This window comes from Aspergillus multicolor (genome assembly GCF_047715735.1).
Source record: "Aspergillus multicolor strain CBS 133.54 unplaced genomic scaffold BDW74scaffold_12, whole genome shotgun sequence".
NCBI classification, from domain to species: domain Eukaryota; kingdom Fungi; phylum Ascomycota; class Eurotiomycetes; order Eurotiales; family Aspergillaceae; genus Aspergillus; species Aspergillus multicolor.
Genome location: NW_027395963.1, coordinates 349,956 through 371,266, shown reverse-complemented (window position 1 = coordinate 371,266; position 21,311 = coordinate 349,956). Strand labels below are relative to the sequence as shown.

Sequence of the window (21,311 nt, the reverse complement as noted above, 5' to 3'; positions counted from 1 at the left end):
TTCAGCGAGAAAACCGCGGTGGGGCGCACTTAGCCTTCTTCTCTTCTCTTTCGCCCATTTTTTCCTTCTTCAACCTCCGCTTGAAATGTCACTCATTTCTTGACCCTACTCAAATCTCTTCAGCTTGATGTCTACTATCGTTTAACCTGCTTGATTCAGAAATGAGGGGTGTCCAGATTTTCTCCGGCAATTCGCATCCGCTTCTCACCGAGACTGTCTGCGACAGGCTCGGTACTTCGCCGGCCAAAGTAGACCTTGGAAAATTCAGCAATGGCGAGACCAACGTAAATGTTGGTGTCTCGGTGCGAAACCAAGATGTGTACATCATCCAGAGCGGCAGTGAGAAGATCAATGACAGCGTCATGGAGCTGCTCATCATGATCTCAGCCTGCAAGGGCGGTTCTGCAAAGTCTATCACAGGTATGATTGATCATTATTCACGCAATACGTGGAATATACTGCGGATGCTGACTTCCTTCTTCAGCGGTTATGCCGTATGGATCCTAGCTGGGCTGATTGCTACACATGATGCTGACGCAGACGAGGTACTTCCCATACTCCCGACAATCCAAGAAGAAAAGCCATCGTGGATCTATCACCGCACGTATGCTTGCAAATCTCCTCACAGTTGCTGGGGTTGACCATGTGATCACCTTGGATCTCCATGTGAGTGTTGGCACGATGGATTTGTTGCACTGGGTTCTCTGCCACATCCGAGCTGGATCATGTTCTAATCAGACCCTTCTCCACGCAGGCATCGCAAATGCAAGGCTTCTTCGCTAAACCCGTCGACAACCTCTTCGCCGAACCTTTCATTGCACGCTGGATTCGTAACAATGTTCCTGGTTGGAGAGAGGCTGTCGTCGTGAGCAAGAACGCTGGAGGCACAAAGCGCGTAACGTCATTGGCAGACACGCTTAAGCTCAATTTCGGCATCGTCACAACAGACCGACGTCGCCAAAAGCCGGGGCCGACGCTCGCTGATAGCACAGTGTTCTTCGAGGCTTTGGATCAGGAGCCTACGCCACTGCCCAAGGACCAAGACCCGTTTGTTACCTCACAGCCAGAGGAAACGCAGGCTCTGGACTTGAATGATATCCCATCATTGCGTCCCGAGACACCGTCGGGTGCTCGACGTCCTTCGGAGCTGGAAGCTGTAAATGAGTACACAGATGTTCGCGTACGCGATGTGGTCACTGGCCGATTAGTACAAGGCCACTTGGTTGACGATGATTATCCGCCATCTGGTCCTACCTCCATGCCTGCATCTGGGGACGCAACTCCGGGGCAACCATCATGGCAGGATAGTGAAGCCATCCCAGATTCAATGGCAGACTCTGTCATCTCGACCACATCATCTCTTCCAGGCGACCACGCTTTAGGCGGATCGTTCGATGCTGCTGACTCTTCTGATGAAGAAGAAGGAAGCATTGGGCGGAGCGTCGAACAAGAGAAGACCATCACCCTGGTCGGCGACGTCCGTGATAGGACCGTCTTCATTGTTGACGACATGATTGACAAGTCCGGATCGTGGATCGCGGCCGCAGAAACTGTAGTGAAGCGCGGCGGGGCCAAGAAGGTCTACTGCATTGCCACTCATGGGCTCTTTGGGGACTCATCCCTTGAACAAATGGAGGCTTGCGAGTCAATCAACTACATCGTTGTCACTAACACCTTCCCCATATCACCGCAAGTGGCGAGAAAGTCTAAAAAACTGATCGTCATTGACATCTCAAGCCTCCTATCGGAGAGCATAAGACGCCATCACTATGGTGAAAGGTTAGTCCCAATTCAATCTACCCCCAACGTTGGCCGATGAGCGTCGAGAAGCTAATAATTGCGCAAGTGTTTCGGCGTTGTTCCATCTCAATGACTGATTTATTCCGAAAGCGACTGAACTGTGTGCAATGTCATGTTCATGGTTTTCATTTGCTTATACACATACACACACCTTGATGAAGCGTTCATGATACCACTACTAATAGTATGTTGGTAAGATTATGAAGACAGATGATAATGATAAAGAATCATGATGATGCCTCAGATCTCCATACGGGGTAGAAACTCCCGTTTCTTTTTCTCACTTGATTTCGCAGGGTTCATGAAGGCCTCGCCACTCTTGTCAGGGGAAGCAAGTCCGTGTGATGAGACTGAAGCTGTTGCATGCGCACCTGGTCCTGGTCTTGGTTTTGCCCCTGATGCTCGGTGAAGGTATGGTGGTTGAGAATGCGATATCCACCCCTTCGCACCACCCGACATCGGCGTCGAGTCGTACTAGGCCAGGTCACCTTGCCACTTGCTACTCATTTCCCCTTCTACCTTCCCCTTACTCATTCGTAGGCAGACCGGCCTATCCTTTCAGGAGGCGGACAACAAGCTGGAGACGTCTTAAACGTCACAGCGACAACCAGCGGTGCAGTCCACTCTGGGTACTGCAGGGGCGTCTTGTTTCAAATTCACAAGATCGTTCTTAACGGAGCGTTGGGAGAGCAAACCGAAGCCTATTGCGCGCATCTATTCCTTCTCATGGATTTGCTGTGCGGAGGGTAGATGTGCGAGGTAGGCTTCTCGAGGAATGAAGGCATCAGCTTCTGAAGTTCGTCTTCGCACCTTTTTTGGTAGTGGAGCTGATGCAAGAGAACATCTCGAACATCCATTATTATCTATCTACATTGTTTAGCTAGTCGTAGACAATCCACTGTATACGTTATTGACTTCCCAACGTCACTATTTTCTTGCTCTCCTTTTGTTTGTTTCCTCGACTAGCAGTTTGAGTACCGGGATCTTCGGGGCACCTGAACTATCGGTGTAGACCTGCACCCGGGATCGCCAGAACAGGGCAGAGCATGATTGGAGGTCGCGTGAGCAGACAGTTTGACCGTTAGCCGTTGTCCGTCAAAGAGCTCGGAGTCCGCATGCGTGCAAATCATGTCCAGCTTGGCTTTGGCCGCCAGCCCGTCGCGAACTCGACTGACCCGGGGCCCGGCAGCGTACAGCCGGCTCATGCTGCCAGCCACAACAGAACGAGACCCGGCTTCGTGACCACATTGATCGGTCCGCCGGGTTCGTGGAAGGAAATGTGCATAGGAAATTAGATGGCAAATGGCAACGGACTTGTAGCGGTGTGCGCGGACCCGACAGAAAGGATGCGGTATGGAATATTCCTTCTGACTGATCCCCGAATGCCCCTGTTTTGCGGCGAACTCACAGTTTTGCGCCGGCTATGTGGTACGAAGGCGATCAGTATGACATCAGACTGAGGACTTTACGTTGGCCTATCGGCGTATGGTCTACATGACCTGATGCTGTACTTTGTTTTCGAGGACATTGCATATATCCGCGCATGCAGGACTAGTGGCCCATTCACGAGGCCCTATGAGAAGAAAGTTTGGTTTGCGGTCGCAAATGGACTCGATCAATCGGCGCGAGTCGTCGACGAAACGCCATGGGTTGCACCGCCTGCCGCCCGACGAGATGGGATTTTCGGAAAATAAGAAGCTTGTGGGGATTATCCAACCATAGTTCGTTGACATTCGTCGATCGAAGCTCGCTATTGGGAGTAATCGCGCGACCGGCATAGGAGCAAAGGACCTGTTGAAAAGTCAAAAGTACCTATTATAAGAAAAAAGTAAATCGAAAACATTGGACTCTGTACCCGAAGCATGGCTTGCGCTTCGAAAGCAGGCTTGATAGCAATCTCTCGATAGGTAGCGCCAGGGCCAATTATGACTTAAACCAGTCAGAAACATGATTGCATCTGTCGCGGAAGCGTTTCCGGTAGATCAATTGGTGGAGAACAATGGTTCAAGATCCGACTTGTCATCCTCGTCAGGCGTTCACTCTCAACAGAGTCAACTCCTGTAACTGTACTGAGGTCAATAATCTCCCTCACGCGGGCTTCAGAGTCCTCGGCAAGCAATGTTCTATAGTTTACATCCTTGTAATATGAAGTCGTTTCGCGGGAGGACGGGTTTAGGGCGAACTGGTCCGCTCTGGAATCAGGTTTATGAATTGCTGATGACCGCGGTAAAGACCATGTTGACACTTAGCATCAGCCGAGCCCACTACCGACAATATACTCCGTAATGAGTGGTGAAATTTGACTCTCAACCATGTTTGTGACCAGAGATTCATGCCCAAGCCTCTATGATAGCTGTGCCAAGCCGGTATCGGAGCACCGGTGCTTCTGTACTGACGTTCGTTGAATACTCAATATGCAAATAGAGGTCTAGAACACCTGTAAGTTTTGCTTTGGGCGTCTGGAATACCTGGATTCCTGGATGGAAACTCAGGAACAGCGCATGCTCGTTGCCCGTGAACAAAGAAGGATCTCGGAAAGCCCACAGTCAAGGCTCAGCTTCGAAAACTATCCGGGAAATGTTAGGGGTACCTGAGGCTGGCTGATGATTTGCGGTCGATATCTCGATCTACTTTTTAGCGCCGCTTATTTCTGAGCCGAACCAAGCCATCTCGGGCTTAGTTTCTCTCTTGTATGGAGTAGACTCCTGGTAGGCACTAGGCAATCATTTCGTTTTTTCGGGGATAATCCCCAGCCAAACCTGAAGAAAGGGACTTTTTGCGGAATACTCGAGATCCACTATCATATCTTGGCTTGACGCAAGATTGCTCGAAGCCTCGGAAGGGAGGATCCCTGCTCGAGCAGGTTCTTCTAGGGTTGACAGTTTGACACAGGTCGGTTCGTCCTACTCCGGAATTGGAAGCTGGTGGCTGAAGCTGGAGGAGGCTAAGGAACTAGCCTAGATTAATCCACTGCGCGGCTGGTTTAGCTCCTGGAACGAACCTGGTTGACGGGTCTGCCGAAAGTACGCAAATCTCCGCCAGCCTCCAAGATCGGCCATGATCAACTCCATGATGAAAGAAAAGAGGGAAACGCCGAGGCGTAATCATGTCGAGACCCGAGATCGTCCGACCAGAATTCGGTATTTGAAAGCACCCCTCCTGTTGAGCTCCGTATGAGCCTATCTTGCGGGATGCGACCTGTGTAGTGATTGCGAATAATCATATGGCAGGTCGAAAAAGTGTCATGGATGGCCGTTTCCTTTGGTCCAGAGCACTCTGGCCTAGGCTCTTCTGCAGGGCTGGAGGCTTGGTGTTCCCTTGCCTCTGGCGGTGGGCCATACCCATTCGTAAGGAATATTGTTCCTACGAGAGACGCATAGATCGTGGGAGGGTCGGAAATGGCCTCAGTTGAGCAACGCAAGACTGGCGTTCGACGCGGTGGACCCGCAGGATGCGAGGAGAATTGCTTGCAAATGATGACGGAGGTGATCGGTGACCACCTGATCAAAACAGCAAGGAGGTAGGTATGACGACGAACGACGGACGATTGGCGATTGAATTTTGGAGGATGATCGTGGGGGAGGGCGAGTTGCTTGTCGAGTGGGATGATGGAGAAGATGGAGGGCGACGAGGAGGGAGCCGGACTTGGGTTCTGCTGCATTGGGAAAATGGGAGGGAAATACACAAGTCACGGCTTCTTCCCTCCTCCGCGCTCCAAAGGTACTTGGTACTCTGTACAAGGCATCAGTCTCCGTCTCAATTTGAAACTCGTATCCGTATTTGCTCGTACTTTGTCTGCCGATAGATGAGCTTCCGCTCGATGCAGAACCCGACGCACCTTTATTTTCATACAGACCCATGATCTGCACGCCAAATGAGATCCAGCACCGATCCTTTGTCGATCCGGCGTAATCATGCCTATTTGCTGAATCTGGTAAAGAAATCTCTGCCCAGGCCTCGGGCCTCAACCTTGTTGCTAACGGGGAAGTGCGTTCCAAGTCCAAACCTTAGTGACCGACGAGACTATTGCCAATGCCTGCCCTTCGCCGTCCTTACCCACCACCCTGGCCCACTGAAGGAAGATATATCATTTGCGTACAGTTCCTGGAAGTCTCAAATCTTCCGCCGCAGGCTTCCTTGGTCCTATTATTAAACTGCCAAACCTTCGGTCTCTCCAGTCAGCCCCCATCGCAAACAAAAGTTTCGTATACAACATTATTTGGCAATCGGGCAAGTCCAGTCCAACCTGACGATTATTTCCTCCGGTGATTTTCAAATCAGAATTGAATTTCCTCTCCCTATTGCTCCACCCGCTCAATGGTCCGAGAGTAGTCGGGTACATGCATCGTTGCTTCCTATCCGATAAAGAGAAATTCCATGCAGCAAGCCTGCTACTGGCCTGGACTCGCACACCTACCGGGATACCTTGTTGAACAGCTGCTCTGAACTGATTGCACCGGTTGCATCCTTGATGCCTTCTTTCTCCGGTCACATCTAAAGCGCCCTATTTATACCTACTATGGAGCCCCAGTCCAGAGTCCTCTTCTTCAACAATCATCACTCTTGCTCATCCAGCTGTCTTGAACCAGTCTCCTCCCGGCACCTTATCTGAGAACATTCTTCTTCCTTACCCTTTGCTTCTCGGAACTATTCTACCAAACCAGCTTTCAATCTATTGTGTTTCATCTCCCCTTGCTCGAGGTCCTAGACGTCCCTTTGTTAAGTGCTACACCCAACGGCTTTGGCTGGAGCCGCTCATCTATACTCGCACCACACTGCCATCAACCCTTGGCAGTCACGAAGACCTTCCAACCCGACGTCTACAGAAGGTATGTCGTCACCGACACTGATTTACCGGTACGTGGAGGTTGGTTGTTGATCATGTCAGGTTCAGACAAGGATAGCATCAACAATGGCCAACCAGTGCTCGGGCCACGTCTTTGCCATTGTGCAGGCCACCAACGGCAACATCCTTACCTGGCGATGCTCTGACTGCAACTCCGGGCCTTTTGTCGCTGTCTGGCGCTGCAAGATCTGTGGCCATTGCCGTTGCAATGCCTGCTACACCGCTAAAGCATAAGTAACAGTTACATTTTGGCTGTTACCCGGTTCAACATTCTGGTGACAAGGTATGAGAAACAATATGCTGGAACATATCCCTTTTAGCTTTGCGCTTTTGTGCACTTTGCAAACCTTGACCTGACTTTTTTGGTTGATCTAGACTTCAGCAGCTTCCACAGAAACGTCCCAGCTACAGCAATACCTGCCTTAGTCCCACAGCCTCAGTTCGCCACTAGCTGTGGGTTTGCTTTCCATTTCTTCCTTCGTCTAAATCTCAGCTCCAAGATGTTTTCCTGGAATCTTACCTCATAATCCTGGCAACCCGTCGAATCAGCTTCGCATATGCTCCTCGATGGCCGGCCCTCCAATCGGATCGACTATCGGGACCCGTTGGGATCAGGTCTTTGTCTGCTTACCGTTGCCCTGGCCAGTATCACAACGACGTTGCCAGCCAGACTTTGGCCTAGGCAAACGCCGAAAATGCAGAGACGGGCGGGAACAGCTCTTTCACAAGGATCCCAGTTTTGTTTTAGCGGCATTCGGCTTCCTTCAATTTTCCGTTTTTCTTAACTACAATTAACCTTTCTAATGGAGCACTAACGGCCGAACCTATGCTATGCCCCAAGATACATTTTCTGTTGAGAACGACGCATTGCCATGGTGTTCAAAGGCGGGATCGAAAGCGAAGTTTATTTGTTTTTTGATTAATCTGAATTTCTGATTTGATTTTGTCGTCGAGTATCCTTGTCTCCTTCCACTCCGCCAACAGCTTGCTTGCATGTCTGATTGGCGGATCCGACTGTGCCCTTTATTGCATCGCATTGTGAAGCGTGGATTGTCATACCTGTCCATAGATTGTGATTTTTTTTTTGGTCCTTGATAGAGAATTCAACATACTGCGGCGACGCAACTGAGATCAATAGCCCTTCGTCAGTCCACCCACCTTATGTTCCACAGCCCATCAACAATAGCTATACATAACCAGAAGCTGCCTCCATTGACGGGATCAGACCACGTTCGACACCCTTTGGTATGGTATGACCGCGCACCTGACCGAGCCAGCTGTACGACTCTACGACTGAGCTGTGCTGCTGTACTTTCGCTGCCCTAAGAACAGACAAACCTTACTGATAGTGCCTGAAGCTCAACCTTGGGCCTATTTCTCCCTTTGACATCCGTATCGCGCCTCGCCATCCATCTTTCCATCCTCAATCTTAAGCGATTGGCAAAGCAGAAACCCACAGATCTATACAAGGCAACACCTCCAAACATCCCAAACCACAACGACAACCACCCATCCCATCACAAAACCCCAAACAAACTCCTAACCTAAACACCAAATTGGAGAGTTTCTAGAAGCCGCTAGAAAGCCCAAGCCCAAGCTTGTGTCCTGTCTTATCCAGTGCTGTCCTGTCCTGTCCTGCCTTGCCTCGTCCTGCCCGGTCTTCAGCATTATTGAATTGTCGTGGCAGTGTCCGTGCGTGCCTTGTCCTCCAGGCCCGTACCGGTACCTACGTCGCACGATCATCTAAGTGCTGACCTCACCGGCCGGATTGCATGGTACGTACCGAGGTAAGGTTTGGCCTCGTCGCACCGCTTCGTCGCAGAGGGCGTGCGTGCGCGTGTGCGTCCATGTCATACCTGCTACCGGGGCCGCTACCCTACCGTATCTTGGGCGCTGCGATGTGCTGCGTCAAAGCGACCAGCGCTCCGGCGTGACTGGAACACTGAACCAGTGGGCTTCTTTGTTTTGCGGATCAATTGTAATTGTCAAATGTTATGGGCCGCCGACCGTGGACCGTAGACCGTAGACCGTGGTGCGTAGGGTGGTAGGGTGGTAGGGTATCACATCGCCGGTGCTCGCGCTGGCACGCGCGCTCGGACTCGGGGTCGGGTTCGACTTCGGACGGGTTATTGCTGGACTTGCCTAAGGGGGCGAAGCTGGGTGCTGGGTGCTGGGTGCTAGGTGCCGGGTGTCTAGGATTTCATGGGACGGGTAGTATACTAATATTGGTGGGTGAAGCTGTTCATCCCTGATCCCTGTAGTGCGTTTGGGCGTGGGTGCGCGGGTTGGGTTCGCGCCGTGGTTTGCTGGCGGCTTACTGGGTTTGTTTGCTTCGGTGGTTGTTGACTGGTGTGCATGGGTACTGCCACCCATGCTAAAGTACTGCGCATGAGGAGCTTTGTAGGAAGTGAGGGTTGACTAAATAACGATATAAAAGAGGAGTGATTTATCGCTGTGCTGCGTTTTTTGGGATACCGTTGAAGTGAGGAGAGAAGGACACGGTAAGACGGATTAGATTGCATTGAGTAAATCCAAACGATTTGTTGAGCTTCCAATGCTAAAGTACAGTGCATGATGGTGGGTATTAATTATTATTGAGATGGAGGATCCAAGCAAGCGAGAAGAAGAAACAATTATACGAGCCCGTGGGTAAATGAGGCAACATTAGACGTGACAGAACCGCCGGAAAAGAACTCCGAGCTGAGAGGCGGTCTATGTTTCGAAACCGGACACATCAGGTGTAGATGCTCTTTTTGGACGAACGGTCAGTATGCACGCATATTGCAGGGAAGGAGGCACTAGTAGAAAGAAGGAGGGGTAAGAATCTTACTTCCGTATACTGGTTGACCTGTAACCCAGGCTCCGCCATTTCAGCATCCTTCAGGAAATCCAAAGGCATCCAGACCAGATGGCCCTTGATCTTATCGAGCTTCTCGCGGACTTCCTGGATCGGTACATACGGATCGTACAAGTGGCCCAGCTTGTATCCATCCTTGGAGCGGTACTGGTCATATTCTTCAAAGGTGCGAATATTGTCGTCGGGATCTGTTCGGAAGAGCTGTCGGTAGATGTCGGTATTCACCGTAGCCTGGTCGGTCCACGTCGTCCAGAGGTCGTCATTTAAGGGATCCGTGACAAAGTCGTTTTCTGGACCCTCGATTATCTCGTTCATGCAGATTGTAGGCGGCTGAGCGTTGGGATGCTCGGAGGCATCGTAGTCTTGCGCTGGGAGGAGACCGAGATGTTCCCGCCATAGCTGTCTTCGCAGGGTTGCTGCAAGGCGGGCAGCCTTGTATGGCTTTCCGTCCATGGTGCTGTCGATGAAGTCTTGGTCTTCGACAACGATGGCGAGTTCGCTGTCGTGGTATCCAATTTGTGACTAGATTATAGTGTTAGTTTGCACTATCTTTGAAGCGGTAAAGGGTCCTTTACTCGGTCGTTGATGTTGGCACTGCCGCAGATTGCTACCCTGTCGTCCACTATGCACACCTTACCGTGCACGTACAGCTCTTCCTGAACAAAGTTCTCCTTCTCCGCTTCAGGGTCACCCTCCCATACTTCGTCGGACATCTTACCGCCGTTGAGCATTGTGGTATGGGAAACGGTGTCCTTATTGCTGGCAGCAGGGTTTGCTTCGCGAGCTTTGTTTTTCTCTTCATACTTTTGCAGCCTGGCAATTCGTTCCTCTGTCTCCTTTCCGGCATCCCCGTAATTTTTCTCATTTTTGTCACCCTCTTTGCCAACTGATGGATGAACACTCTCGCTTGCAAGTGTCTCGGCCACTCCACGTTGAATATCATTAAACGTTACTCCTGCTTCTTTTTCTAGTTCCTCTAGTGCTGGCGTCTTGTTGATGCGGTCGTACGCTCGCAGATTGAAGACGAAAATATGATCTATACATATTAGTCAGGTACGGGTCTAAGGACACAACAGCCTTACTCGTTGGATCAATCCCCTGGGCCGATATCTGGCCAAAGATGGAGTGCTCTCCGCGGTTGATTGACTTGTACTGGTAGTCCATGATAGCTCGTGTCCCCGTCGCCGCATTCTGTCGAAGATCTCCGGCGAATCCAGGAATGGCAGGTATGACAATGATGACTCGAAACTTTCTTCCCTCTTTGCCCGCTCGGACGCAGGCATCAACGATAGACCGTCCTATCGTGTTGAGAATAGGACCTTGCTGATCACCAGTGGCAGTGACTAGACGTGTTAGTGCAACGATACTAGCGCGTAGGACAATCATGAAAGCTTACTGAAGAACTGATTCTCAATGTAGACAAAGTGTTCCGCTTTATCAATAATCTGCTTGTAAGCGTTCTGAATGCTGTGCTCGACTAGGATACCGCTGCTCCAATCAGCACTGCTGCGTATGATTTGTGCAGTAGAAGATCCTTGCGGCCCGCGGAGTTTGGAGCTTAGAGGCGTGTATGGATGCTGCACATAGTCACCGACTGGAAACTTTGGGCGCTGGACGCCGACAAGATCTTCGTCCTGCCCAGTGCGACCCTCGAGCAAAAGCCAATCAACGGTTGGATCCCGCTTATACTTGTCACGCTTGATAAAGTTCCACCGGAGGACAAAGTGTTCAGCAATGTCGTAGACACAATCACCCATCACACCCATAGCAACATCATGCCACGGCATCCGACCATACTCGGCTTTGCTGAGCTCATTGGACTGCCACTCTCCTACGCTTTGAAAGTCCATGATCCGGTTGTTATTAAACTCTTGTCCAGGAAATATCTCCGCCCTGAGGTGTGACGGGTGAACGTCAGCAAGCGGATGTTGGTGCGCGTCCCAGCGGCCGAAGCATAGGTCAATTCCTCCAATGAAAGCCAGGTTGTAGTCAATCACGATGAATTTTTCGTGATGAGCCTAAACCTGTTAGTAAAAGATAGGGCACAGGTCTCACTTGAGCAAAGACCTACCCAGTATAGTGTCATGTCGGCGGCATTTTCGAAGATGTTATGATCCGGATGACGAAGTAGCTTGATGTTGCCATGCCCGGGGCTTCCTTCGGGGCAAAGCGCCCTAAGAGCGTACTTCGTATGAGCAGAGTTACACGTCAGGGCTTGATTGACCTGTAGAGGTCAGCAAATGCAGGCTGTGAGCTTCGAGGAACTGCCAACCTCCTTGTAAACGATCACATAAATCTTAACCCCAGCCTCGGCTTTGCGCTTGAGAATCTGATCTAACCGCCACTCTTGGGCGTCGACAGGAGGCCTCCGCATGAACAATTCCGGCGAAAGCCACCAGTCTTCAATGTAGATTACCTCCTTTGCCTGCTCCAAAGCTATGGAGACAGCCCACATGTAGTCGAGAGCGTCGACATACCATTTGACTTTGTTTCCCTGCCGGACCGGAGCAAAAGACCCAAAGCGGTTTGACTCGGAAATGGCAGTCCTCTTTCTGTCGGTCTCCTTCTCGTGCTCTTCATCGTGGCGGTGGTTCGGGTTTACAATGTTGAAGAACTTGCCGACTCTATGCTTCAGGTGGTGGGCCTTTTCATTGATATGGCTGTCTGTGCTGTGTTAGCAATTTCATCCGGAAAAAGACGAGAGTTTTGACCTTTGAAGTGCTCCTCCAGGTCATGAATCTTCTCCTTGAGATGGGACATGGTGACACCGTCGAGGCGAGAGCAATTGACAGAGACCCTGGGGAGAGAGAAGAATGCTGCAGCCTGGAGGAGTAAATACGGCCAGCCTTACGATGAGGGGCCTGCGGGGGCGTGACGTCGTGTGCGTCATCGGCTCCAAACCCTTCCGCTTCATCCCACGATCCCCTTCGTTTCCTCCTGCTCCATCTTGGCGCCTTTCCCTGCTTTGGAGTAAAATCGAGATCGGTCCATAGGGCTGCTTTTGATGCTCCAACCGATTGGTGAGTCCGCCTGCCAGCCACCTGGTTCCTGGCCAACCCCCTCTCCACATAACCTTCCCCACCACTAGGAAACCTGGCTAACACTACAAAGTACCCACACGGAGTAACTGACAGCACCTCCAACACTACCACCGAAGCGATCTTGGGAAAATTCCTGCTACTGTCGCAGACTGCATCATGGCCCGCGATCTTTACAAGGACGGCGTAGATTTCGCGTCGCTCGCCCTCCAGTCCGCCGAGTTCGCTAAGTTGTCCGTACAACCTAAGACACTCCAAGCAGCTTGGTGACTAAAATTAGAACAGCCTGAAGCCAAATAGCCAATTGGATTTTACGGACCCCGACGTTGTTAGGTAAATGACGACAAGTGGGCGTTATCGGACCGCTCCGACTGACGCACGGCTATCAGACAACTGACCGTGAGCCTACTCAAACGCGATTTCGGCCTGAATGTCGACATCCCAGAGGCTCGGTTGTGTCCCCCGGTATGTCGGCCTGATCTGGCTACTGCAGGAGTTGGGCTGATTCAATGATTGCTAGGTCCCGAACCGGTGAAGTGAGCTTGAGTCTACAACTGTGCATTCGCTAATAGCAGCAGATTGAACTATATTCTCTGGTTGCAAGATCTGCTCGACACGACGGGAGATGGAAACCGGGATGTCTATGACCCTGACAGGATTACCACAGGCCTTGATATGTGTGTCTTCCCGACCCCTTTATGGACGCGTCTAATTCCAGCAGTGGCACAGGATGTTGTAGTATATATCCGCTCTTGGGCGTGAAGTCAAGACCGAATTGGAACTTCGTCGCATCAGGTGAGACAAGCATTAAGCCATGCGTTGTACGCTGCTGATTATGAAGACATTGATGATGAAAATATCAGGACTTCTACGCGGACGGTTCAGGCAAACAATCTCGACTCGCGCATTCGAATTGTGAAAACCAGCCCAGATGACGATCTCATCTCTTTGAGCACCCTCGGAGTCGAGAGGTATGATACCTACCATCTATGTCTGGCTAAGGCTAACAACCTAGACTCGATTTCACAATGTGCAACCCGCCATTCTACGCTTCCCAGGACGAAATGGTAGCCTCAGCCGAGGAAAAGGATAGACTCCCATTTTCGGTATGATTCCAACCCCGGCCACATCTCACTCATACCCAACGCTTACAACAGAAAAGGCATGCACCGGCGCTGAAGTTGAAATGGTCACACCCGGCGGCGAAGTCTCCTTCGTAGCCCGCATGATCACCGAGAGCATCACTCTTCGAGATAAGGTTCTCTGGTACACGTCCATGCTCGGAAAACTCAGCAGCGTCTCTGCGCTCATCGAAAAACTCATCGAACTAGGCAATACCAACTACGCCGTCACAGAGTTCGTGCAGGGTAACAAGACCCGCAGATGGGCAATTGCATGGTCATGGACGGATCGTCGGCCGGCTGTGGTACGTACATTACTATTCATTGACATTGAGGTGTTCGGAATCTCATATACATAATACAGAGCGTTGCCCGCGGCATCCAAAGCCCTAAATACCCGAGACACTTCCTCCCCTTCCCGTCGGAATACACCTTTACCCTCCCGGACCTCTCCATCGACGAGATTAGCAGTGCCGTCAACACGGAACTTTTATCTCTGCACATCAATTGGACGTGGTATAGTGACCTGACCATGGGCATTGGCTTCGCGTCTACGAATGTTTGGTCACGCCAGTATAGGAGGATGATGAAGATGTCGCCGCATGCTGCTAGCGGGAAGTCAGAAGTTGACCCTGACACGGCGGCGCTAGGGTTTAGGGTTCAACTGGCTATGGAACCGAATGCTGTCGAGATAGAGGAGAGAAGTGTCAAAGTTCTGATCCGATGGCTCCAGGGGATGGATTCGGTTTTGTTTGAGAGCTTTTGTGGGATGGTCAAGAGAAAGTTGGAGGGGCGGTAGATCAACTCACCCAGTGCCAACGACTAGGTAGGGCTGGCAATTTTGACCTATTGCAAATACACGAGGTATAGGATGAAGAAGGAGAAAGCTGCTATGGTATATGTATATCAAAGCTTTTCTCTAATCCATACAATGAGCATAAAACCAGAGCATAACAGACATCGCAAAGCATGAGTGCAAATCGAATCAAATCAAATCATCATCACGTCCACGTCCACATCCACATCCACATCCTCAGCCCTCCCATCACAATCAACAGCACCATCACCGATTTCCCCCCGAAACCTCCTCCTGCAACTCCTTCAACCGCTCCCACCCCTCCGAATCCTCCCAAAACTCCTTCCCCTTCCCCATGATTCCCCTCACCGCACTCCGCGCCTTGAACCGCCAATCCTTTGCAACAAGCTCCTTGTCCTCCACATCCTCCCCCTGACCCTCCCGATCCAGCATCCCGTATTTCGCGTACCCCCGTCGCACAAGCCTCTCAGTGGAACTCACAATCTCCATCCACCGCTTCTCATCGCCCATCTGGAAAGCGCCCTGGCTCGCAGACGCAACAGTCGCACGCCAGGCCTTTTCGTGGGCCTCGAGGGCCTTGGAGGGACGGTTGCGGAACATCTCGACCGTCGCGACGAGGAGCCACAATGGCGCGGAGTGCGTGATTAGCGGGATGATGGAGGTCTCAATGAGGCTGAGGATCGAGCCGGGAATTGTGCCGCTGCGGATGACCTTTGTCTTTTCACCTTCTTGGTCCTGGTCGTGCGATGTGCTGATAAGGAGGTCCTCGTAATTGTAGTCCGTCACCAGGTGGTCGACCAGCATGCCGAGGATCGGCAAGTCAACGGCTTTCTCGCCCTGCTTGGGGCCCAGCAGCTCAATGACCTTGCGCTGGGCGGTGATGACGTCGCGCCAGGGTGTGAGTGGGGGAGGGATAGAGGCCGACACGGTGAGCAGGTTATCCCAGATGCGGGCGTCTGTGTTTTGGAGCTGTGCGGCGCGATGGAGGGCGTTGATGGCTTCGCGTTTGCGCTTGTAGGGGTCCCGGGCGGGTTTCTTGGCGGGCGCGGACTCGGACTCGGACTCGGGCTCTTCCTCGTCGTCGGCGGGGGGTTCGGAATTCTGCTGTTCCTGCTGGTCTTCGGCGATGTCGTCGATTTCTGAGGGCTGCGAGGTGCGCAGCATCGCCGCCGCGAGGTTACTCCATGCCTCGGCGTCGTTGTCTTCAAGTTGCACGGTGCGCGTGAAGGACTCGACTGCTTCGTCCCAGCGCTGCAGCTCGAGTTGCACGCAGCCGAGGGCGAACCAGGCGCTGTTGTTGAGGCGGTTGATGTGCAAACTCTTCTGGTAGGCTTCGGCGGCTTTTTCAAGGGCGGGGGGTTTGAGGGTGAGGAAGTGGCGGGCGAGGGAGCGTTGGGCGCGTGCGTATCGCTTGTTCGAGACTTCCCAGGCGCGGTCGTAGAGGGTTGGGTCGCTTTGAATGTCGCCAAGGATGCAGAAGAGGCGGGGGGCGTCGGCGGGGAGTGGGGAGATTTCGGGGCCTTCGAATTGCTCGTTCTCGTCGTCGGGGGCGCCGGTTGGGGCGTAGAGTTGGCGGCGGACGGTGATACGGGCTTTGTCTTCCTTGTCGGTGGCGGCGTAGCAGAGCGCGACTTCGGCCCACATTTGCAGGCGCTCGTAGATGTCCAAGGCTGTTCGGAGACCTCCGAGGTTGACCCAGCGATTGGCGAGCTCAGATTCGAGATCCCAGCGGGTGGAGAAGCTCAGAAGCCAGATGTACTTAAGACGGTCTGCGGCTAATGCGGACTCGTCTTTCTCGGGTCGCGGAAGGAAAGTTGAGGGCTCTTGTTGCGTCTCCGTTGTTTGGATATCTTGTGTCGCTGTGTCTGCTAGCACCTGGTCAACGAGAGCCTGCATCTGCAGGACAGATCGCTCCACGGTTCTCGTTCTGTATCCCTCGATTCGGCTTCGCAGGAGCAAGCCTTGTGTGTAGATTTGCCAGTTCGAGCTGCCGCCGTCAAGGACACGGGTAGCATAAGGAGCGGTTTCTTCACGGGTCAATCCGTCCTCAGGTCTGGTGTTGGTAATTGCGGCCGCGAAAGAAAGAAGGATAGCAGAGTCAACGGGGTCCAGCATCGGCTGGTCACCAGGGTCAAGAGATGCCAACGCAGGCGAAAGCGTTGACTCCTCCTGTACAGTAACAGGTTTTACATCCGGCTCTTGATCCTCCGGTTTCGTGAAAGAGATGGATTCCAAAAGAGTGTCGTCGTTGAGATCCAATTTCTTCGGCGCAGGTGCATCGCCGTTCGTTCCCTCTGAGGCCTCAGCACCATCCGTCTTGCTCGCATCCCCAGCACTCTTAGCGAGAATGACAAGCTGACTGATATCCCTTTGCTGGAACTTAGTCCTCTTTCCAAGCCTACCAGTAAGCGCAAACTCAAACTTGCGCTCTACAGCAGCCCGTTCAAGGTCCGTCCGCGCCTTCGCATCAAAGCCGTGGTGGATATGGATGGTGGCACGTTCCAGCAAGAACTTGCCCTTGTCCTGGCCCGAGGTCTTCTCACCTAGCAGAATCTCACTCATCACATCCAGATCCTTGTAGATAACATCCTGCAGCGTGCTCGTAACCTCAGACAGCATCTTCTGGTGGAGGAAGTTGACGCGCATTCGCGTAGTCCTGGCCACTAGCGGCCCGGTCTCAACAAGCACATCGGAATCAACCAGGATAGCCTTAGCAATAGCAAAAAGCTCCACGTTCGGCGTCAGCTTATACGCCGCCTCTCCATCAACAGAAAGCTCCCGAATGACTTTATCACGAATCGCACGGAGGGTAGCGGGGTTCGAGCGCAGCCCCTCAGGCACAATAACATCCGCGGACTTGAACTGGAGCGGCGGACCGGTGACGTTTGACTGAAGGAAGGCAAAAAGCGCAGCCGATCCAATGTACAGCAGCTGCGACTTCTGCTGCTCCGCACTCAGGCCATCGATAGGCGCGGAAACGACCGCTCTCGTTTTCTCCGACACGAACTGGGTATATGAGATTTCGCCCTTGGATACGCGCTCGAGGTTTCCCTCGTCGGAGTTGTGGCCGAAGACTTCTTTTGCCAGTGGCAGCTCGAGGAGCGGTGCTACCTGGCTGTCTTCTAAGTTGATCGAGTCATATTGGTCGTTTAGCGAGGGCTCGCTGAACAAGGTGTTCAGGGTCTCGGGGTAGTTTGGGCTCGAGGGGTCGGCCATCCTGGGGGGTTCGCAGCCTAGCGAGCTTTCTCAGGGTCAGTATGAGACATATAGAGAGCGGAGCACCGCGAAACAGATGAGGACTCACTGTGGTGGAGGGGTTCGTAGGGACGTTAGATCAGCACACAATACAATCACCGTGTCATACCGGGAGTTCTAAAGAACCGAGCAGCCCAGAATATCCCGAGAATCCTGGAGAAGAGAATGATCAAAGGTCAACAGGCACCGAGAAAGAATGACTGAACGAGGGGAACCATCATCCGATCAACCCCGCCATCTTTTTTCCGCTCCAACTTTTTTCGCCGCCTTATCGATAAGGCACATGGCATAGTGTGTGGCATTACAGATATGCCTGCCGAAAGCGCCCTATCTATCCTTATATACACGCACTATATACCAACCCTCAACCAGTTCCAATTTAATCATCAAACCAGGGGATAAGCCCTTCAATCCCTTCAATCCCTTCTGCACTGCAGCAGCGGCACTCGTTAAGCTCGCGCTTAACCTCGACTGCGAAAGGTTGGTCGTCGGCAAGAACAGATTCATCCAACTCGCACCTGGAGGGTACCTGGACACGAAACCTCGCTGCTCTCACATCTCTCAACGGAGTAAGTAAAATGAGCAGAGTAGACGCTGATAGTGGTCTTGTTATGCGCAAGGTCCTGCGAACGTTGATCGTGTGGTAACCCAGCGCGACGCAGAGGTCCTCCAGTCCTTCCATCCCTGCTAAGACGGTACATACTGGATGCCATGAAAATCGGATACTGTGGTTTATGCGGTAATCTCGAAAGACTCTGATCTGGAAGTACAGGGAGCGGACTGATTTGAAATGGCGCTTGGGGATAACGCGTGGTAGAGCGAGGAGTGTGTGGTGGTCATCGATGATGAGCTTATTCCTGGTGTAGAGCAGGCCGATGCTCTCGGAGTATCTGGAGTGCAATTAACTTGAGTTCGAGATTGTAATGATAAGATTGCGAAGACCAACATTTTCCTACAGCTGCGAAGCAAACCTAGGAGCCTAGCATGATGCAGTGGCTCGCCATCACCATTACCAGCAGATCGTCGCTGAACGCTCCCATCCCTCGCCATGGGAGGCTGACACTCGTCATGTAAGGAGAAATCAGGATCCTCCCAAGCAGATGTGAGATCAGCTCTGCAAGGCCTACTACAAAGCCTTCGATGAGCTCGCCAGACATGTAAAGGCGCAGCAGATACCAGAACCTCCTCGTAGACTATGTTTCGGAGTTCGGGCGGTAACTTGAAGAATGGTGATTGTGTCTGGGTATTTGGGGTGTCTGTTTCTGATAGCGAGCGGCGACGCCGTGGAAGGGACTTTGGCGCATTGGCACAGCGCTCCAGCCGGTACGAGACCCGGCGAAATCGAGACTTAGCCCATGCGTAGGCGATTAGGTAAGGGCCGATAAAGATTATGGCAAATAGTGTTTTGACGCTTTCCAGGCTTGCCATGACTTGACTGGGAGGCTGAAGGTCAAAGGGTGTGTTTTGGGGCTTTTTAGATGAGTGGCTGGGCACATGTCAGATCAGGTTTGATTGGCCCTCTCGCTAATCATGGCGTATTTAGTCAAGTGATAGCTTTCCGCCAGGGGTATGACCGTAATGAAGCCGCAGTAGTTGCAAGATGACTGACCCATTACCTATAAGTAGATCGTGACCGTACAGCTGGAGCCTCACAGGGATCCTGGTCCCACCACAGCCCTAACAAGCCCAAGTCTAACATATAAGTCCCAGCTCTGGTGGATACATCATTCTCATAACGCTCAACAGTTAATATCCATTGCTTCTCAAGGTCGCAAGTGTGGTGGCTAGACTTCGCGGCCTTGAGGTCCAGACAGGGCTAAGTTTTGTGTACTCTCAGAGGCTCTCTGCAATTCATCACCTATCCAAATGCATAGAATGATTTAACCCCTACTTCCCCACCCCATTCGCATGCCCCCTAAGAATCTCATTAAGCCCCTCGCGCTGCACACACTCCTCAAACCTAAAGCTCCTAGCCAACTCCTCCAACGCCCCCTCATCGAGTCCTCTAAACAACCCAGCAAACTCATCCGCAAACGAACCCGCCAAAAACGTCTGAAACACCACTCGAAGCAAATGCCTCTCTGTATTCCACGGCGTCGGATACGTCTCCTTCGCACCGGGACTAACCCGGTCAATCCACTCCACAAGCGGCCTCAGCACGCCCTCCGCCTCAGTCGCAACATTCGAGTCACGCCCCCAGTGATCGAGCATCAGCGCTTTCTTTTTCTCGACAAACGGCTGGATGAGCTTGTTCCAGGCGCTGTCGGGGCTCGTGTGGATCATCCCCTGCAGCCCGATGTCCTTGTACAGCCAGATGGACCAGTGGATCTTGTATTTGTCGTAATTGCGCAGTTGTTCGCCGAGGAGGTTGTAGCGGGATTGGTTTGTGGATGAGGCGTTGGGCTCGGTGGTCGGGTTTGCATAGACGGGCCCGAACTCGCCGTTCCAGATGGGCGTGTTGTTGCTCTTCATGAACTCTGCTTTGCGAAGGAATTGTCGCTCTAGGTAGTCGTTTTGTTCGGGGGTTCCGGTGTACCGGGGGCCGGTGGGGAAACCCATGGACTTGACTTGCACGTTAGCATAGATGATGCAGGAGGTAGAGAAGGGCAGAGCGCACCGCGTAGTCATGCATAGCATAGACGCAATTCGGCAGCACTTTATCGAACCCCCTCCACTCCATCGCAAACGTATTTCCATCCAGCCACAGGATATGGTCCGGGTCAACAGCGCGAATCGCCTTCTCGACACGCTTGTAGAACGCAGGAAGCCGGACATGCTCAGGATCACAGGGTTCATTGAGCGGGTTATACCCCGCAACCCAGGGATTTCCCTTATACCGCGCAGCAATTTGCTCCCACAGCCAAACAGTGCGGTCCTGGTGATCCTTATAGTCCCAAAACGCAGCGTAATTCGTGCGGTTGTCGGAGTGCCAGTCTGGGTTCTGGCCGCCGGGCGTTGTATGCATATCGAGGATCGTGTAGATCTTTTGTTTGGCGCACTGCGTATACCTTATCAACACCTGTACATGATCAAAGTAACATTATGTTGCTCACCAACTCCACCACCCGATCCAGGTGCTTAAATCCACCCCCCTTAAGCACACGCGGGTTCATATCATCCTCAAAATGGCGGTAGTTGAACGGGATCCGGATACAGTTCAGTCCTAAACCCGCGAAGAACTCCGCGTCCGCCTCGGTGAAGAAATATTCAAGCCACTTGTCGAAGAAGAACTCATACTTCTCGGGCCCGAGGACCTTGAGCATTGCCGCACGGTGCTGAGACTCGTGCGCCGGGTACCCGGTGATGAAGTTTTCCATGCTGAGTAGTAACGTCGTTAGCTATTGTATACAGTAGACCCTAAGACGCAGATAGGATAGTATATGAATCCTTACTTCATCCAACCGCCAATGGCGGCTCCACGCAGGATAACCTCGTTGCCATTGACGTCTACGACTTTACTGCCGTCGATACGGAGGATGTTGGTTGCCATTTTGGCCAGGGTTCAGGCGGGTGCTGTTTGGTATAGGGTTATTGTGAGGTCCAGAGAGGTCTTGAGTCGTTGATGTGAAAATGCTCT

The 21,311-nt window shown here is 52.2% G+C and overlaps 6 protein-coding genes across 6 annotated transcripts; 3 read left to right on the top strand and 3 right to left on the bottom strand.

Annotated features, from left to right (window-relative positions):
- Positions 1 to 32: 32 nt before the first annotated feature.
- BDW74DRAFT_19903 (ribose phosphate diphosphokinase subunit PRS1) lies at positions 33 to 2,011 on the top strand. The gene is made up of 5 exons (XM_073732179.1): positions 33 to 420; positions 485 to 494; positions 546 to 666; positions 755 to 1,779; positions 1,847 to 2,011. The coding sequence occupies exons 1-5, from the start codon at positions 162 to 164 to the stop codon at positions 1,875 to 1,877; spliced, it is 1,446 nt and encodes a 481-aa protein (XP_073583896.1). The 5' UTR covers positions 33 to 161; the 3' UTR covers positions 1,878 to 2,011.
- On the top strand, positions 1,982 to 2,618 carry BDW74DRAFT_19914 (uncharacterized protein). Its single transcript, XM_073732180.1, has one exon. The coding sequence runs from the start codon at positions 2,145 to 2,147 to the stop codon at positions 2,472 to 2,474; it is 330 nt and encodes a 109-aa protein (XP_073583895.1). The 5' UTR covers positions 1,982 to 2,144; the 3' UTR covers positions 2,475 to 2,618.
- Positions 2,619 to 9,299: 6,681 nt separating this feature from the next.
- Positions 9,300 to 12,294, bottom strand: pldA (putative phospholipase PldA). Its single transcript, XM_073732178.1, has 8 exons — positions 12,215 to 12,294; positions 11,776 to 12,167; positions 11,575 to 11,727; positions 10,900 to 11,521; positions 10,586 to 10,846; positions 10,079 to 10,539; positions 9,477 to 10,025; positions 9,300 to 9,395 (listed from the first exon to the last, which is right to left on the bottom strand). The coding sequence occupies exons 1-8, from the start codon at positions 12,261 to 12,263 to the stop codon at positions 9,381 to 9,383; spliced, it is 2,502 nt and encodes an 833-aa protein (XP_073583894.1). The 5' UTR covers positions 12,264 to 12,294; the 3' UTR covers positions 9,300 to 9,380.
- A 406-nt stretch (positions 12,295 to 12,700) lies between these two features.
- BDW74DRAFT_185245 (DUF890 domain protein) lies at positions 12,701 to 14,546 on the top strand (the record flags this gene model as incomplete). The annotated part of the gene is made up of 9 exons (XM_073731007.1): positions 12,701 to 12,774; positions 12,827 to 12,874; positions 12,931 to 13,010; positions 13,089 to 13,218; positions 13,263 to 13,336; positions 13,383 to 13,512; positions 13,557 to 13,647; positions 13,704 to 13,967; positions 14,027 to 14,546. 9 exons carry the CDS (start codon positions 12,701 to 12,703, stop codon positions 14,459 to 14,461), a joined length of 1,326 nt encoding a protein of 441 aa, XP_073583893.1. The 3' UTR covers positions 14,462 to 14,546.
- BDW74DRAFT_185243 (tetratricopeptide repeat protein) lies at positions 14,547 to 17,695 on the bottom strand (the record flags this gene model as incomplete). Its single annotated transcript, XM_073731006.1, has 1 exon — positions 14,547 to 17,695. The coding sequence occupies one exon, from the start codon at positions 17,693 to 17,695 to the stop codon at positions 14,726 to 14,728; it is 2,970 nt and encodes a 989-aa protein (XP_073583892.1). The 3' UTR covers positions 14,547 to 14,725.
- Positions 17,696 to 19,621: 1,926 nt separating this feature from the next.
- BDW74DRAFT_178168 (glycoside hydrolase family 5 protein) lies at positions 19,622 to 21,224 on the bottom strand (the record flags this gene model as incomplete). The annotated part of the gene is made up of 4 exons (XM_073729132.1): positions 19,622 to 20,296; positions 20,352 to 20,732; positions 20,788 to 21,052; positions 21,127 to 21,224. The coding sequence occupies 4 exons, from the start codon at positions 21,222 to 21,224 to the stop codon at positions 19,622 to 19,624; spliced, it is 1,419 nt and encodes a 472-aa protein (XP_073583891.1).
- Positions 21,225 to 21,311: the final 87 nt, after the last annotated feature.

Excerpts from the sequence above, each read along its gene's own strand:
- BDW74DRAFT_19903 (XM_073732179.1), top strand. The coding sequence starts at position 162 with ATGAGGGGTGTCCAGATTTTCTCCGGCAATTCGCATCCGCTTCTCACC. Across the intron at positions 667-754 it reads TGATCACCTTGGATCTCCAT|GCATCGCAAATGCAAGGCTT; the intron begins GTGAGTGTTGGC and ends TTCTCCACGCAG. Across the intron at positions 1,780-1,846 it reads CGCCATCACTATGGTGAAAG|TGTTTCGGCGTTGTTCCATC; the intron begins GTTAGTCCCAAT and ends TAATTGCGCAAG.
- BDW74DRAFT_19914 (XM_073732180.1), top strand. The coding sequence starts at position 2,145 with ATGAGACTGAAGCTGTTGCATGCGCACCTGGTCCTGGTCTTGGTTTTG.
- pldA (XM_073732178.1), bottom strand. The coding sequence starts at position 12,263 with ATGTCCCATCTCAAGGAGAAGATTCATGACCTGGAGGAGCACTTCAAA. Across the intron at positions 12,168-12,214 it reads CCTGGAGGAGCACTTCAAAG|ACAGCCATATCAATGAAAAG; the intron begins GTCAAAACTCTC and ends AACACAGCACAG. Across the intron at positions 10,026-10,078 it reads GTGCCAACATCAACGACCGA|TCACAAATTGGATACCACGA; the intron begins GTAAAGGACCCT and ends ACTATAATCTAG.